This window comes from Panthera pardus, unplaced genomic scaffold (genome assembly GCF_024362965.1).
Source record: "Panthera pardus isolate Hobbes unplaced genomic scaffold, ASM2436296v1 HiC_scaffold_17, whole genome shotgun sequence".
NCBI classification, from domain to species: domain Eukaryota; kingdom Metazoa; phylum Chordata; class Mammalia; order Carnivora; family Felidae; genus Panthera; species Panthera pardus.
The window spans coordinates 149,455,029-149,468,946 of NW_026526732.1; the positions used below are offsets into that span (position 1 = coordinate 149,455,029).

General features: G+C 56.5%; 1 protein-coding gene across 6 annotated transcripts; it reads left to right on the plus strand.

Annotated features, from left to right (window-relative positions):
- The first annotated feature begins 531 nt into the window (after window positions 1-531).
- On the plus strand, window positions 532-13,888 carry EHMT2 (euchromatic histone lysine methyltransferase 2). Of its 6 annotated transcripts, XM_019438759.2 has the most exons (28): window positions 532-611; window positions 1,258-1,324; window positions 1,423-1,641; window positions 1,743-1,996; window positions 2,827-2,911; window positions 3,007-3,047; window positions 3,166-3,321; window positions 5,378-5,515; window positions 5,632-5,746; window positions 5,917-6,018; window positions 6,243-6,391; window positions 6,492-6,635; window positions 6,715-6,950; window positions 7,030-7,212; window positions 7,330-7,412; window positions 7,746-7,852; window positions 7,954-8,076; window positions 8,162-8,263; window positions 9,034-9,138; window positions 9,254-9,408; window positions 9,492-9,659; window positions 10,104-10,248; window positions 10,596-10,673; window positions 10,926-11,041; window positions 11,151-11,237; window positions 12,648-12,726; window positions 12,868-13,043; window positions 13,385-13,888. In XM_019438759.2, the coding sequence occupies exons 1-28, from the start codon at window positions 570-572 to the stop codon at window positions 13,563-13,565; spliced, it is 3,636 nt and encodes a 1,211-aa protein (XP_019294304.2). In that variant the 5' UTR covers window positions 532-569; the 3' UTR covers window positions 13,566-13,888. The 6 variants fall into 6 exon arrangements, with proteins under 6 accessions (XP_019294304.2, XP_019294305.2, XP_053761189.1 ...); XM_019438760.2 differs by lacking the exon at window positions 5,917-6,018; XM_019438755.2 differs by lacking the exon at window positions 532-611 and having other exon boundaries at window positions 793-1,324.
- Window positions 13,889-13,918: the final 30 nt, after the last annotated feature.

Sequence of the window (13,918 nt, forward strand, 5' to 3'; positions counted from 1 at the left end):
CCAGATCGCTAGTGCACATGGTGGAGTAACATGTATGGCATAAACAGAAGAGACGTTTAGCCCCCGGTTTTCAAAAGGGGACGCTGCTCCAGGAGACATGAAGCAGTTGAGAGTAAAGGTGTCCGCGCGTCCCCACTGCCCCCTCCTTGCTCGTTAGGGAAGCAAGGCCAAAACCGAGCCCGACCCTTCTATCTGGTGACCCACAAACTAGAAAGCACCCAGAGGCGGGAGAAGCATACGCGGGCCAGATTGGAAAGACAGCCGCAGCCGAGAGCTGGGAGGGTCAGACATTCCTTTCGTTACCTAAAACCAGGCGGGGGATGGAGAAGCCACACCTGGACCCAGGCGTGCCTCACCTTCGGCTCCCCGCTGAGCTGACACCAGGAATGGCAGGAATTCTCCCCTGCAGTCCCAGCTTAGGACAGCCACTGCCATTTCCGAGGCTGCTCTCGGGGGAAAATGGCCAGAAGGCGCGTAGTGGCTCCTTTAAGGCTCCTCCTAGTCCTCCCTCCCCCGCCCACGTGACCCGGGGCGGCCGCGCGCCGGCTCAGCCCCCCGCGCAAGCGGCGATGGCGGCGGCGGCGGGAGCTGCAGCGGCGGCGGCCGCCGAGGTGCGGAAGGGGAGGGGGAGAGGCGGGTGCATGCCCGCGCGCGCGCCCGGGGGAAGCGCGCGCCCGTGCAATGCTCCGGGGGTGCAACGGGGCCGGGGGGCCCGGACGGGACCTACAGCAATCCGGAGGGCCAGCACCGGGGGCGGATGAGGGGACCAGGGGGTGGGAGGTGGGGGGAGTGGGCACGGAGGCGCGCGTGCAGCCGCCGGCTGCCCCCGAGTGGGCGGCGGGCGCCGGGGCCCCAGGAGCACGCGCGAGGGGCACGAGGGGCCGTCCACCGGGCTGGGGGGCAGCGGGCGCTGGAGGGGTTGGTGCCCGGGGTCCCCGCGGCCTGGGGGACAAAGGGGGAGCGGCGCGTGCAGCCGGGAGGAGGGGGCGGGGCCGGGGCGCGGAGGCCCCGCCCCCTCCCCCTCCTCTCTTCTCGGCCCCAGAGATGCGGGGTCTACCGAGAGGGAGGGGGTTGATGCGAGCCCGGGGGAGGGGTCGTGCGGCCCCCCCGGGCAGCCGAGGCCGCGGAAGGGGGGGGGCCCATAGAGGAAGAGGTAGGCCCCGGAGCCTACTCTCTCTTCCCAGAGCCCAGGCGTCCTGGGCTCCCCAACTTCCTACAGGGCTGACCAGCCCTCCTCTACCTTGTGTCCCCTGCCAGGGGGAGGCCCCTGCTGAGATGGGGGCGCTGGTGCTGGAGAAGGAGCCTAGAGGAGCCACTGAAAGAGGTGAGTACAGCAGAAAAACGGGCCCTGTTGGACCTTCACCTCCCCCAACACAGGATTCCCTGAGAGCTTAGCCCCAAACTTTTTCTTTTCCCTTACAGTTCATGGCTCTTTGGGGGACACCCCTCGTAGTGAGGAGACCCTACCCAAGGCCAGTCCCGACTCCCTGGAGCCTGCTGGCCCCTCATCCCCAGCCTCTGTCACGGTCACCGTGGGTGATGAGGGGGCTGACACCCCTGTAGGAGCCACACCACTCATTGGAGATGAATCTGAGAATCTCGAGGGAGATGGGGACCTCCATGGGGGCCGCATCCTGCTGGGTGAGAGGCTGGGGAGTCTTGGGGTGGGGGGTGAAGTGGGGTATCCTCTGACTACTTTTCCTCTTATCTTGCCTTTGCCTGCCTGTCTGTCTGTTTTCCAGGCCATGCCACAAAGTCATTCCCCTCTTCCCCCAGCAAGGGGGGTGCCTGTCCCAGCCGGGCCAAGATGTCAATGACAGGGGCTGGAAAATCACCCCCATCGGTCCAGAGTTTAGCTATGAGGCTGCTGAGTATGCCGGGAGCCCAGGGGGCGGCAGCAGCAGGGCCTGAACCCCCTCCGGCCACACCCAGCCCAGAGGGGCAGCCCAAGGTCCACCGAGCCAGAAAAACTATGTCCAAACCAGGAAATGGGCAGGTGAGGATTGAGGGAGAGGGTTGGAGTGGGGAGACAGGAGTAATCCACTGTAAACCCCTTGTGGACTTTCTTTACATTTTTTTTTTTTTTTACACTTTATTCAGACCTTTTCTAATCTATTCCCAGTTTCACATATTTACCTAGGGGCTACAGTGTGTCAAATTCTGGGCTGGGGGTTAATCTGAACAAACAGACAAGTTTCTGTCTTCCTGGAGTTTACATTCTTGGGGAGAGGGAAGTAGATAAGACAAAGGTTAGAGAGTTAATTGTGTAGCTACTTTTATAATTATTCTTATGATAATGACTAAAGAAACTTCAGACCACTCTTTCTTTCTACCTCAAAGCAAGCCCCAAGGGAACTTTTTCCTCCCTTTGACACTGTCCCTGCTCCCTTTTTTAAAGGTTCTAAGGGTTTTACTATGAATCCCTAAGGGGTAGGAGGTGAGGGAAAGGACCAAAGCCCCAGAATTTCAGAAGCTTTATGACAATATTTTTAGGGCTCTTGGTATGATTTTGTTTTGGGTATGGTTTAGGTAGCTTTAGGCAAAGCATGAACCTTTGTTTTCTCATCTGTAAAATGGGCAAAAAAGGGCCTGCTTCTGCGATCTTGAAGAGATAAGTGTTAGGTGTGGGATGTGCTTAACATACTACTTCTGGGGATACAGCAGTTCTTGTGATTGCCACATTCTGGTTCACTGGAGCTTCAAATGGTGTTTTTGAGGGTGTGGCTCAACTACCCTCCACCTCACCCAGGGCTGCAGGCTAATCCAGGCCCCCAGGCCCAACCAGAGATACTCCCGACCCTAAGTGTGCTCCCTCTCGGCCCCCAGCCCCCAGTCCCTGAGAAGCGGCCCCCTGAAGTGCAGCATTTCCGCATGAGTGATGACGTGCACTCCTTGGGGAAGATGACCTCAGGTCAGTCCCACCTCCCACCCAACCTGCTGCTGGATGAGACCTCAGGGTCCTGAGGGTTAAGGACAGGCCTTACTCCTTTCTCTCTCTCCTTCTAGATGTGGCCAAAAGGAGGAAGCTGAACTCCAGTGGTGGCCTGGTGAGCCTGGAGAGGCAGAAAACAAGGCCTCTCCACCTAGGGGGCCTCATCCTGCCCTCAAGGGAAATGGGCTGGGGGGGAAGTACCAGCAGCTTCCATTTTTCTGATCTTTTCCTAGTCGGAGGAGTTGGGTTCTGCCCGGGGTTCAGGAGAAGTGACCATGGAGAAAGGGGACCCAGGGTCCCTAGAGGAGTGGGAGACAGTGGTGGGGGACGACTTCAGCCTCTACTACGACTCCTACTCTGTGGATGAGCGTGTGGACTCTGACAGCAAGGTGAGAAGGAGCTAGCCTACCTCCCTGCCAGCACGTACCTTGTTCAAGGCTCAATCGCCAGTCTTTCATTCCCTGCCTTGTCTCTTTCCTTTTTACCTTGTGAACACCCCCTAATTCAGGGCCCCATACGGTCCGTAACTTCCATTGCATGCTCCACCCCAGTCCCTCCCCTTGCTCCTCTCCATGGTGGCAACCACCATCCTGGACTTGGGGTTTAGCATTCCATTTTGTTGTTTGCTTGCTTGTTTATTCTTTTGCTCTTGGTTTGGTTTTATCTCCTACAAGTGCCTGTGCAGTATAATGCTGTCTTACCTGTTGTGCTTTTTTTTTTTTTTTTTAACATTTTTTAACGGAAAACTTCAAATAACATACAAAAGAGCAAAGGGTGAGCCCTCATGAAGCCTCACCTGGCTCCAGCAATTTTCAGTACACAGCCTCTCTTGACTCCTCTCTTCCTCCCCTAGCACACCCACCTCCCTGACTGCTTTAAAGTAGCCATCACATCGTTTTATCTGGAAATGTTTTCATATGTATCTCTAAACATCAGGCCTCTTCCTGTTTTTTATTTTTATTTTTTAGTGTTTTTATTTATTTTTGAGAGAGAAAGAAACAGAGTGTGAGCCGGGAAGGGGCAGAGAGAGAAGCAGGGTCCAGGCTTTGAGCTGTCAGCACAGAGCCCGTCGCAGAGCTCAAACTCATGAACTGCAAGACCCTGGCCTGAGCTGAAGTCAGATACTTAACTGACTGAGCCACCCAGGCGCCCTCTTCCTGTTTTTTAATATCACTGCTTAACTGTTTTCACAACCTAGAAAATGTAGCCGTCACCTTGCTATGAGTGTTCATGTGTTCTCAGTTGTTTCATAGATGGGTTTTTGTTTGTCCAGATTCAAATGAGCTCCATACATTGGTTTGATTGACATTTGCCTTAGGCCTCTCTTGATGTAAAGGTAGGTTTACCTGTCTTTGAAAAAGAAGGGGTTTTTTTTTGCCATTTATTTGTTGAAGAAGCCAGGTTGGTTGTCCTACAGAATTTCTCGTTTAAAATTAGTTGACTGGGTGGCGACTGACATGTTCTTTTTTCTTTTTTTTAAATGTTTATTTATTTTAGAGAGAGGGAGACAGAGGTTCCAGAGCAGGCTCTGCACTGACAGCAGATAGCCCAATGCAGGGCTTGAACTCACGAACTGTGAGATCTTGAGCCAAAGTAGGATGCTTAACCGACTAAGTCATTCAGGCGCCCCCTTAATATTTTTTATAAACTAGTTCTAAAAGCATAATCAGCTTTGGGTGTGTTTTTGTTTTTAATGGTGAGAAGATTTGATAGCTGGTATGCATGCTTCCTCTTGCATCGCATAAGCGGGCATGGGACGTCTTGTCTTTTTGTTAGTGGTATTTAAGATTGATAGTAGATTTCTGTGACGTCAATCTTCTCCTTATTACAAAGTTCTTCATTAGCTTTTCATCTGGTATTTTTAGCAACCGCTGGTAGTCCTATCTACATACGAATTTCATAAAAAGCATAAAACATGTGCTTGTTTTCTGGAACTTTTTTTTTTTTGCTTAATATGTCATCAAGATTCACACACATCATTGTGAGTGAGGTGCCTTCCTTTTCACAGCTGTCTAACATCCCACACCCTTTGTTTCCTCTCCTGTCCATTCACCTCCTCCAGGGAGCCATCCTGGGACAGTAGTAATAGTTCTTTAAAAATTTTTTTTTTTAATGTTTATTTTTGAGAGAGAGACAGACAGAGTACGGGCTGGGGAGGGGCAGAGAGAGAGGGAGACACAGAATTCGAAGCAGGCTCCAGGCTCTGAGCCATCAGCATAGGGCCCGACGCAGGGCTCAAACTCAAGAACTATGAGATCACGACCTAAGCCAAAGTTGGACGCTTAACTGACTGACCCACCCGGGCACCCCAGTAGTAATAGTTCTTTATTTATCCTGCTTCATTGAGTCTTGGGGGTTGGATGTGTCCTGCCCTGCTTGTTTCCCAAGAGAGGGCTGTGGACTGAGGGTTGCTGTTTCCCCAGCCCTGCCTTGCTTCTCTCCCAGTCTGAGGTTGAAGCTCTGGCTGAACAACTAAGTGAGGAAGAGGAGGAAGAGGAGGAGGAGGAAGAAGAGGAAGAGGAGGAAGAAGAAGAAGAGGAAGAAGAAGAGGAAGATGAGGAGTCTGGCAATCAGTCTGACAGGGTAAGAGCTGGAGGCTGGCATCCTGAGGAGTGGGGGCTGAGGGGCTGGACGTCTGAGTCCCCAGAGCAGGGGTAGTGGGCTGGGGGCTAGGCTCTCTAATTCTTCCTCCATCCCAGAGTGGTTCCAGTGGCCGGCGCAAAGCCAAGAAGAAGTGGCGGAAGGACAGCCCATGGGTGAAGCCATCCCGGAAACGGCGGAAGCGCGAGCCTCCACGGGCCAAGGAGCCACGAGGTGAGGAGGCTCCTCTGCTTTTGGGTCCCCTCCTCCAGCCCCCCTGCCAGCCCCCAGAGAGCGTGCATGAACACACGCTCATGCATGTGCTCATGCACGTACACCCGCATGTACCCACGCGTCCAGGCACCTGTGAGCTCGCACTCTCACTCTCTCTGTCTCTGTGTCAGGAGTGAATGGTGTGGGCTCCTCAGGCCCCAGTGAGTACATGGAGGTCCCTCTGGGGTCCCTGGAGCTGCCCAGCGAGGGGACCCTCTCCCCCAACCACGCTGGTAATTGCCAATTGCTGGGATGGAGAGCCACTAGGGGGCACCCTCTGGGCTGGAGGGAATGGGGAGGAGGGGGACCCCACCGGAGCTGAGGTGTCTGTCCATGGCCAGGCTTTGGGAGTTCTAGAGCTTGGAGGGAAAGGCAGGGCGGGGGTGCGAGGCCCTACCAGTGGTCCCTGTGGGTGATGGGTATGGCCTTCCTCAGCTCCCTTTTCCCTCCGTCCAAGGGGTATCCAATGACACGTCTTCACTGGAGACAGAGCGGGGGTTTGAGGAGCTGCCCCTCTGCAGCTGCCGCATGGAGGCACCCAAGATTGACCGCATCAGCGAGAGAGCTGGGCACAAGTGCATGGCCACAGAGAGTGTGGATGGAGAGGTGGGCCCTGTGAGCTGGGAAGAGAGGTGCCGGTGGGTCGGCGGGGATCCAGCCCCGGGCTCTAGCCTCACCCTCTTCCTACCCGTTCACGCTGCCACAGCTGTCAGGCTGCAATGCCGCAATCCTCAAGCGGGAGACCATGAGGCCATCAAGCCGCGTGGCACTAATGGTGCTCTGTGAGACCCACCGTGCCCGCATGGTCAAACACCACTGCTGCCCAGGCTGTGGCTACTTCTGTACGGCGGTGAGTGACCGGTGGGGCAGACAGGCAGCATGCCCCACAGGGGAGGGGTCTTCTAGATCCTGACCACATTATTTTCCAGGGCACCTTCCTGGAGTGCCACCCCGACTTCCGTGTGGCCCACCGCTTCCACAAGGCCTGTGTGTCCCAGCTGAACGGCATGGTCTTCTGTCCCCACTGTGGGGAGGATGCATCTGAGGCCCAGGAGGTGACCATCCCCCGGGGGGATGGGGTGACCCCACCAGCTGGCACCGCAGCCCCTGCCCCCCCACCCCTGGCTCAGGATGCCCCCGGGAGAGCAGACACTTCCCAGCCCAGGTACTGGCCTCCCCCTTCCCGACTGTCTGTTCCCTGCCCTGGCCCCGTTGCTTGTAGACATCAGCACCTTCTCCCACAGTGCCCGGATGCGAGGGCATGGGGAGCCCCGGCGCCCACCCTGTGACCCTCTGGCTGACACCATCGACAGCTCAGGGCCCTCCCTGACTCTTCCCAATGGGGGCTGCCTCTCAGCCGTGGGGCTGCCACCTGGGCCAGGCCGAGAGGCCCTGGAGAAGGCCCTGGTCATCCAGGAATCGGAGAGGTGAATGAGGGGTTGCTCTCGGGCTGGGCAGCCAGGGCTGGGGCTGAAAGGTGGATCTGCAGGTTTTGAGGTTGATGCTCCTTCTGAGGAGCCTACACCTCTCCCTCGCCATGACAGGAGGAAGAAACTCCGCTTCCACCCCCGGCAGTTGTACCTGTCGGTGAAGCAAGGGGAGCTGCAGAAGGTGATCCTGATGCTGTGTGAGTATTCCACTTACTCGTTTGTTCTGCAGACCTTGAGTGAACACTGGTTATGTACCAGACACTGGGCTCAGGGCCAGGAGCGCAGCAACGAAGGCCATTGTCCTTGCCCTGAAATACTTAGTGTTAGTGTGGTAGGGGAGACAGACACACAGATAACCCATCAGTTGTGCCTTCCCAGTGGATGTTCAGAGGAGTTAACAACATTGCTCACGAGGGGCCCCTGACATGGGTTAGGGCCCTAAGAAGCCTTCCTGGAGGAGGTCCCACCTGCCCCCTAACTCGCTCACCACTTGTCCCTCCCTCTTCCGGTGTGGCGGGCTCTCCCCACAGTGGACAACCTGGACCCCAACTTCCAGAGCGATCAGCAGAGCAAGCGCACGCCCCTGCACGCGGCCGCCCAGAAGGGCTCCGTGGAGATCTGCCACGTGCTGCTGCAGGTCAGCATGGGCCCAGCCCTCTGCCTCATTTGCCAGGCCCCCAGATGCCCTCCCTTCCCCAGCCCTTCTGAGGTGCCAGCCCCCATGCCCCCTCCTTGCAGGCAGGAGCCAACATCAATGCAGTGGACAAGCAGCAGCGCACCCCGCTGATGGAGGCTGTGGTGAACAACCACCTGGAGGTAGCACGCTACATGGTGCAGCGTGGCGGCTGTGTCTACAGCAAGGTGTGGTGACCGGGCCAGCCGGGGCCTAGGTTTGAGATGGGTTTGAGATGCCAGCGGGGGACTCATCTGCCCACGTCTTCCTCAGGAGGAGGATGGCTCCACCTGCCTCCACCATGCAGCCAAAATTGGGAATTTGGAGATGGTCAGCCTGCTGCTCAGCACAGGACAGGTGGACGTCAACGCCCAGGTCAGCGGCCTGGCTGCCTGCCCAGCCCACTTCGTCTGGGTCCTTGGCTCAGCTTCGGGCTTTGGGCCCCCTTTAGACCTCAGCTGACCTCCGACCCTTTCCGTGATCTCGCCTTGCTCTAGCGTGTCCCTGTCTCTTTTCTCCCTCCTCATTTGTGTTTTTTTCTTTACCTTTCTCCTTTTTGCTTTTTCTGTCAGTTTTCAGAATGATGAGTTGCTGCCTTAATCTCTGGAAGTGTGCAATGATACTCTTTATCACCTCTCACTTTGTCATATGTTGGGTGTGTTTTAGCCTATTGATCTTTGAATTGTTCCATTCTTTGTCCAGGAGGAGCCCCTTGAACTAGGCTTCTGGGGTTTTTGTTAGTACCCAACCGCTTTTAAGTGCATCTTTTAGTACAAAGAGATTTTTTTAGAGACTGCAGTCTGTGTCGTTAGCAGCAGTTATTGCTGTTGGGTCACTGTGTTCTAGGACTTTTGAGTGGAAAGACCTAGGAAGTATGTGTCTTTTAGAATGAGAAAAATTATTCCATAACTCTGAGCAATAGACACTATTAGTCCCATTTTACAGATCGGGAACCTGAGACCCCAGAGACTTACCTGGAGTCTCAAAGCATGTGAGTGATGGAGCTGAGACTCACACTCAGAGTCTAGCCCCAGAGCCTGTGCTCTTGACCACATGCTCCTTTGGGAAGCAGGGCCAGCTGCTGGGCGTGCCCGGGGCAGGGGAAGGGGGACCCCTCACCCTCTTCCCTCTCTCCCCACCCACAGGACAGTGGGGGATGGACGCCCATTATCTGGGCTGCGGAGCACAAGCACATTGAGGTGATCCGCATGCTGCTGACACGGGGCGCCGATGTCACCCTCACAGACAACGTGAGAGTTTGTTGGGGGTAATGGAGGTGGGGACTGTCCTGGCCCCCTGAGCAAGGACGAGGCTGGGTTCAAGGGCTCACTGCTTGGACCCACCCTTCCCCTCCCACGTCCACAGGAGGAAAACATCTGCCTGCACTGGGCCTCCTTCACTGGCAGTGCTGCCATCGCCGAGGTCCTCCTCAATGCACGCTGCGACCTCCACGCTGTCAACTACCACGGTGACACGCCCCTGCACATCGCAGCGCGGGAGAGCTACCACGACTGTGTGCTGTGAGCCCCAGCCCACCCCACGCCCTGACGCCCCAGCGCCTTCACGCAGCCCCAGACCCCACAGGCTTCCTGTCCCCTCCCAGGCTGTTCCTGTCACGCGGGGCGAACCCTGAGCTGCGGAACAAGGAGGGGGACACAGCATGGGACCTGACTCCTGAGCGCTCCGACGTGTGGTTTGCGCTGCAGCTCAACCGCAAGCTTCGTCTTGGAGTGGGGAATCGGGCCATCCGCACCGAGAAGATCATCTGCCGGTGAGCCCGGGCCCTCTGCACCCAGGACAGCCTTCTGCCCTCTCCCCCAGCCCTGCTGAACCTCCAGAACATCCCTCAGACCCTCCCCAGGCTCCACTGAATCACCAGAACCAACCCCCAGCTAGGATACCAGATACAGTAAACAGAAATAGAGTTAAATTGGAATTTCAGTCGAGCAGCGCGTACTTTTTTAGCGTTAAGAGCATCCCACACAGTATTTGGAATGTATCCATAGTAAAAAATTACGTCTTACTTATCCAAAATCCAATTTTCATTGGGTGTCCTGCAGTTTATTTGACGACCTTACCTCCCATGCCCCGATGAACCCCCAGAATCATGCCCTTCCCTCCCACAGCCCCAGGAACCTCCTAGGCCTCTCCTTGTACCTAGTGGACCCCCTGACCCCATCCTGTAGCACCCCCAGCCCCATCTCCCTTCCATCAGGGATGTGGCTCGGGGTTATGAGAACGTGCCTATTCCCTGCGTCAACGGTGTGGACGGGGAGCCCTGCCCGGAGGATTACAAGTACATCTCAGAGAACTGTGAGACGTCCACCATGAACATCGACCGCAACATCACCCACCTGCAAGTGAGCAGGGGCCCGGGACCTCCTGGAGGGACACACAAGCTGTGGGCCGACAAGGCACCTGGCCGGTGGAGTGGGGCTGAAAGGGACCTCTGGCGTGGGCTTGCATGCATCTGGGAAAGGGGTCCTTTTTCTGGGACACGTGAAGGTATCATATGGGCTCCCGGTAGCCCTGGGGACACCCCAATCAGCAATACCTTGATTGTTCCTCGCCCCGGGAGCATCACCACCTGCTGTACTAATATAACCACCTCAGGGAAAGGACAGCAGTTGGGGGGCAGAGAACGCCGGTTGCTGAGGGGACAAGGCCACTTCTGAGGGCCGAGCTGATCCCCTGCCTCCCGCCCCAGCACTGCACGTGTGTGGACGACTGTTCCAGTTCCAACTGCCTATGTGGCCAGCTCAGCATTCGCTGCTGGTATGACAAGGTATGTGCCCTCACCCTGGGCTTCCAGGGGCGTGCCAGGATAGAGGTGAGCCTGTGCCCAACTACATGCAAATCAAGGGCATGGTGGCGTGGTTCCTGTTCTCTGCTCCCAGCATGTGGCCTCCCCCAGCCCGTTCTCCCTGTGTGTGGCACTGGGATCCATGGTGGGTTTTTCTGTGGAGTCCTGGGGGTCCTTGGCAGCCGAGGTGGGCGCCATACAGAAACCACTTGTCCTCCCCTCCTTCGACCCCAGGATGGACGGCTGCTCCAGGAATTTAACAAGATCGAGCCCCCACTGATTTTCGAGTGTAACCAGGCGTGTTCCTGCTGGAGAAACTGCAAGAACCGGGTGGTGCAGAGTGGTATCAAGTGAGGCCCACCCCTGCAGCCCACCCTCACCCCCACCTCACCCCCATGTCCCCTCCGGTGGGGGTTTCTGGGTTCCTCCGCCTAATGTCACCCCCTTTCCTGCCCCCAGAGTGCGACTGCAGCTCTACCGAACAGCCAAGATGGGCTGGGGGGTCCGAGCCTTGCAGACCATCCCCCAAGGAACCTTCATCTGCGAGTGAGTAGGGGTGGAAGGGTGCACAGCCGTAGTTGACTCCCAAGCCTCCATCTGCTCTCCTCCCTGATGGGTCCCACCCCTTCCCACTGCCCTTCTCTGGCCAGATTGTACCTGCTCCCAGCCTGCTCAGACCTCAGAACCTTCTGTCACCACTACCACATCTTCCCTCCCCTGCCTTTCCAAGCTGGGAGACAGACGTGCATTGAGCCTCTGTCACTGGGTATCCTGGGCCAAGTTCTTAACCTCCTGGAGCCTCATTTTGCTCGTCTGCAAAATGGAGGTGATAAAGTTACCTTTCTGTCTAAGTCACCAGGGCCTCACTTCTCTCCAGCAATTCTTTCTTTTCTCAGCATCTGTAACCCTCCTGCCCCCTGGCTCCTACTCCATGGCCTGCAGACTTAATCTAGGCCTCCTTTGGCCCCACTTGCCTCTTTACAGGACCATCCATTTTCTCTTTATTGGGTCATCTCTCAACTTTGTTCAAATGGCCCCTTCCTCCTGAGCCTCAGTTTCCCCACCATCCACTCACTGCTCATCCCTGCCGGAATCTGCCTTTGCCCTTGCCCTTCTGCTGATACCACCTCTCGACAGCCCGCCCGTCACCCCGTATCTTGATCTTCCTTCTCCCAGCGTCTGCTACTCTCCCTTGCTGTGGCTCCCATGACGCTGTCCTACCTCTGACCCATCCATCCTCCCTTTTCACCAACTTCTCTTCCTCCACTTTCTAAATGTGGGTGTCCTTGTGTCCAGCTCCTTCCTAGAGTTCCTCACAGCCCCTGTGGCTCTGTCCCTTCCTGCAGCCCCAACCTCTCCTGTGCTACTGCCTGGCATCGCCACCACCTGCTGTGTGATTCCTAGTCCAGAAACCTCCCAGTGACTAAACCTGCGTGGATTTCCCCGCCCAAACTACCTGCCTATAGATACTGATCCCTGTAACCACAGGCGCTTGGTGTCTCCCTACTCGCTGATTCTTCCTCTGGTGCAGCTCAGGCCCTTCCCTTTACCTTCCCCACCACTGCATCTCCAGCTCATCCCCAGCCCACCGGCCCCAACTTCCCCCACATTTGCTGGTCCTGCCCGTTGTTCCAGCTGTCCGGTGGAGACCCCAGCTGGCAAGAGTATGCCCAGTGTTGTTCCCTCTGTTGTGTCCTCTGTTCCTCCTTTTCATTCTCATTCCAGAGGGGAGCCACCCACCTCCTCCCCCACTCCCAAGATGTCTGCTGTCCTCCATGCCCACTCTGCCTTGGCTGCCTACCTCAGCCATCTAGGTCTGTGGGATTCATAGACACAGACGGGGCAGCTGACAAATTGTGAAAGAGGGTTCCATGGGGTTCTGAGGAGAGACAGGGCTTGGAGCGAGCTCCCGATAACCCCTGTTCACCTTCAGAACCACCACTTCCTGCCCAATAGGTACGTTGGGGAGCTGATCTCCGATGCTGAGGCTGATGTAAGAGAGGATGATTCTTATCTCTTCGACCTAGACAACAAAGTAAGCAGGAGACCCCTCTGTACCTTGCTCCCAGCCAGCTGATGGAAAGCTGGGGAGGAGGGACTGGATGGTCTGTGGGTGGGGAGGTTGGCCAGGCAAGCAGGGTAGTAGTAGATGTGAAGAGTGACGCCTTCCCCTCAGGACGGAGAGGTGTACTGCATTGATGCCCGTTACTATGGCAACATCAGCCGCTTCATCAACCACCTGTGTGACCCCAACATCATCCCTGTCCGTGTCTTCATGCTGCACCAGGACCTCCGGTTTCCACGCATTGCCTTCTTCAGTTCCCGAGACATCCGGACTGGGGAGGAGCTGGGGTGAGGTGTCTCTGGTGTGTGCCAGGGGTGTGGGAGATGCAGGAAGCTTGGGACCAGAAGCTGAAGACTGGAGAGTGCCTGGTTTCCAGGCATGGATAGAGCAGAGCCTCTCTGATGTCCGTGTAGATGGAGTCCTGAGCCTCCCAGATTGATTCAGTAGATTTGGGATGGGGCCCAAGATTCTTCTGCATGTCTAATGAGTCACAGGCAGTGCCAGTGCTGCAGGTCTGTGAAACAGAAAAGGGCTTGGAGTCCATCTGGAGAAGATGGGGGTGGGTGCTTTGGGGTAGGCCTGGGCAGCTGGGTTTGGATCCCATAGCCTCCTTCTGCTCCTCTGACAGGTTTGACTATGGTGACCGCTTCTGGGACATCAAAAGCAAATACTTCACCTGTCAGTGTGGCTCTGAGAAGTGCAAGCACTCAGCCGAGGCCATTGCCCTGGAACAGAGCCGCCTGGCCCGCCTGGACCCCCACCCCGAGCTGTTGCCTGAGCTCGGCTCCCTGCCCCCAGTCAATCCCTGAACGCGGACCACACACGTCCCCCACCCCTGGATGGCCACCAGCTCAGCAGCCCCCTCTGCCACTTGCTGCTCACAGCCCACACCTGGGGGTGCTGCCTTCTTCTGTCCCTTACCCCTTCACACATTCCTCGGCCAGAGACCCCCAGCCGGGCCCTGGAGGTCTGACAGCCCCTCTCTCCCAGAGCTGGTTCTTCCCTGGGAGGGTGACTTCAGGGCTGGCCGCTCCCTGTCCGCCATCCTCAGCTGAAGTTTGATGAATTGAAATTGGGCCTCTATGCCAGCTGGTTTCTTTTGTTCTCAATAAATACTGGGTTTGGTAATAAACTGTCTTGGTGATTGTTTGAGGGGCCAGAG

Excerpts from the sequence above, each read along its gene's own strand:
- EHMT2 (XM_019438755.2), top strand. The coding sequence starts at position 1,045 with ATGCGGGGTCTACCGAGAGGGAGGGGGTTGATGCGAGCCCGGGGGAGG. Across the intron at positions 6,392-6,491 it reads CAGAGAGTGTGGATGGAGAG|CTGTCAGGCTGCAATGCCGC; the intron begins GTGGGCCCTGTG and ends ACGCTGCCACAG. Across the intron at positions 13,044-13,384 it reads CGGACTGGGGAGGAGCTGGG|GTTTGACTATGGTGACCGCT; the intron begins GTGAGGTGTCTC and ends CTCCTCTGACAG.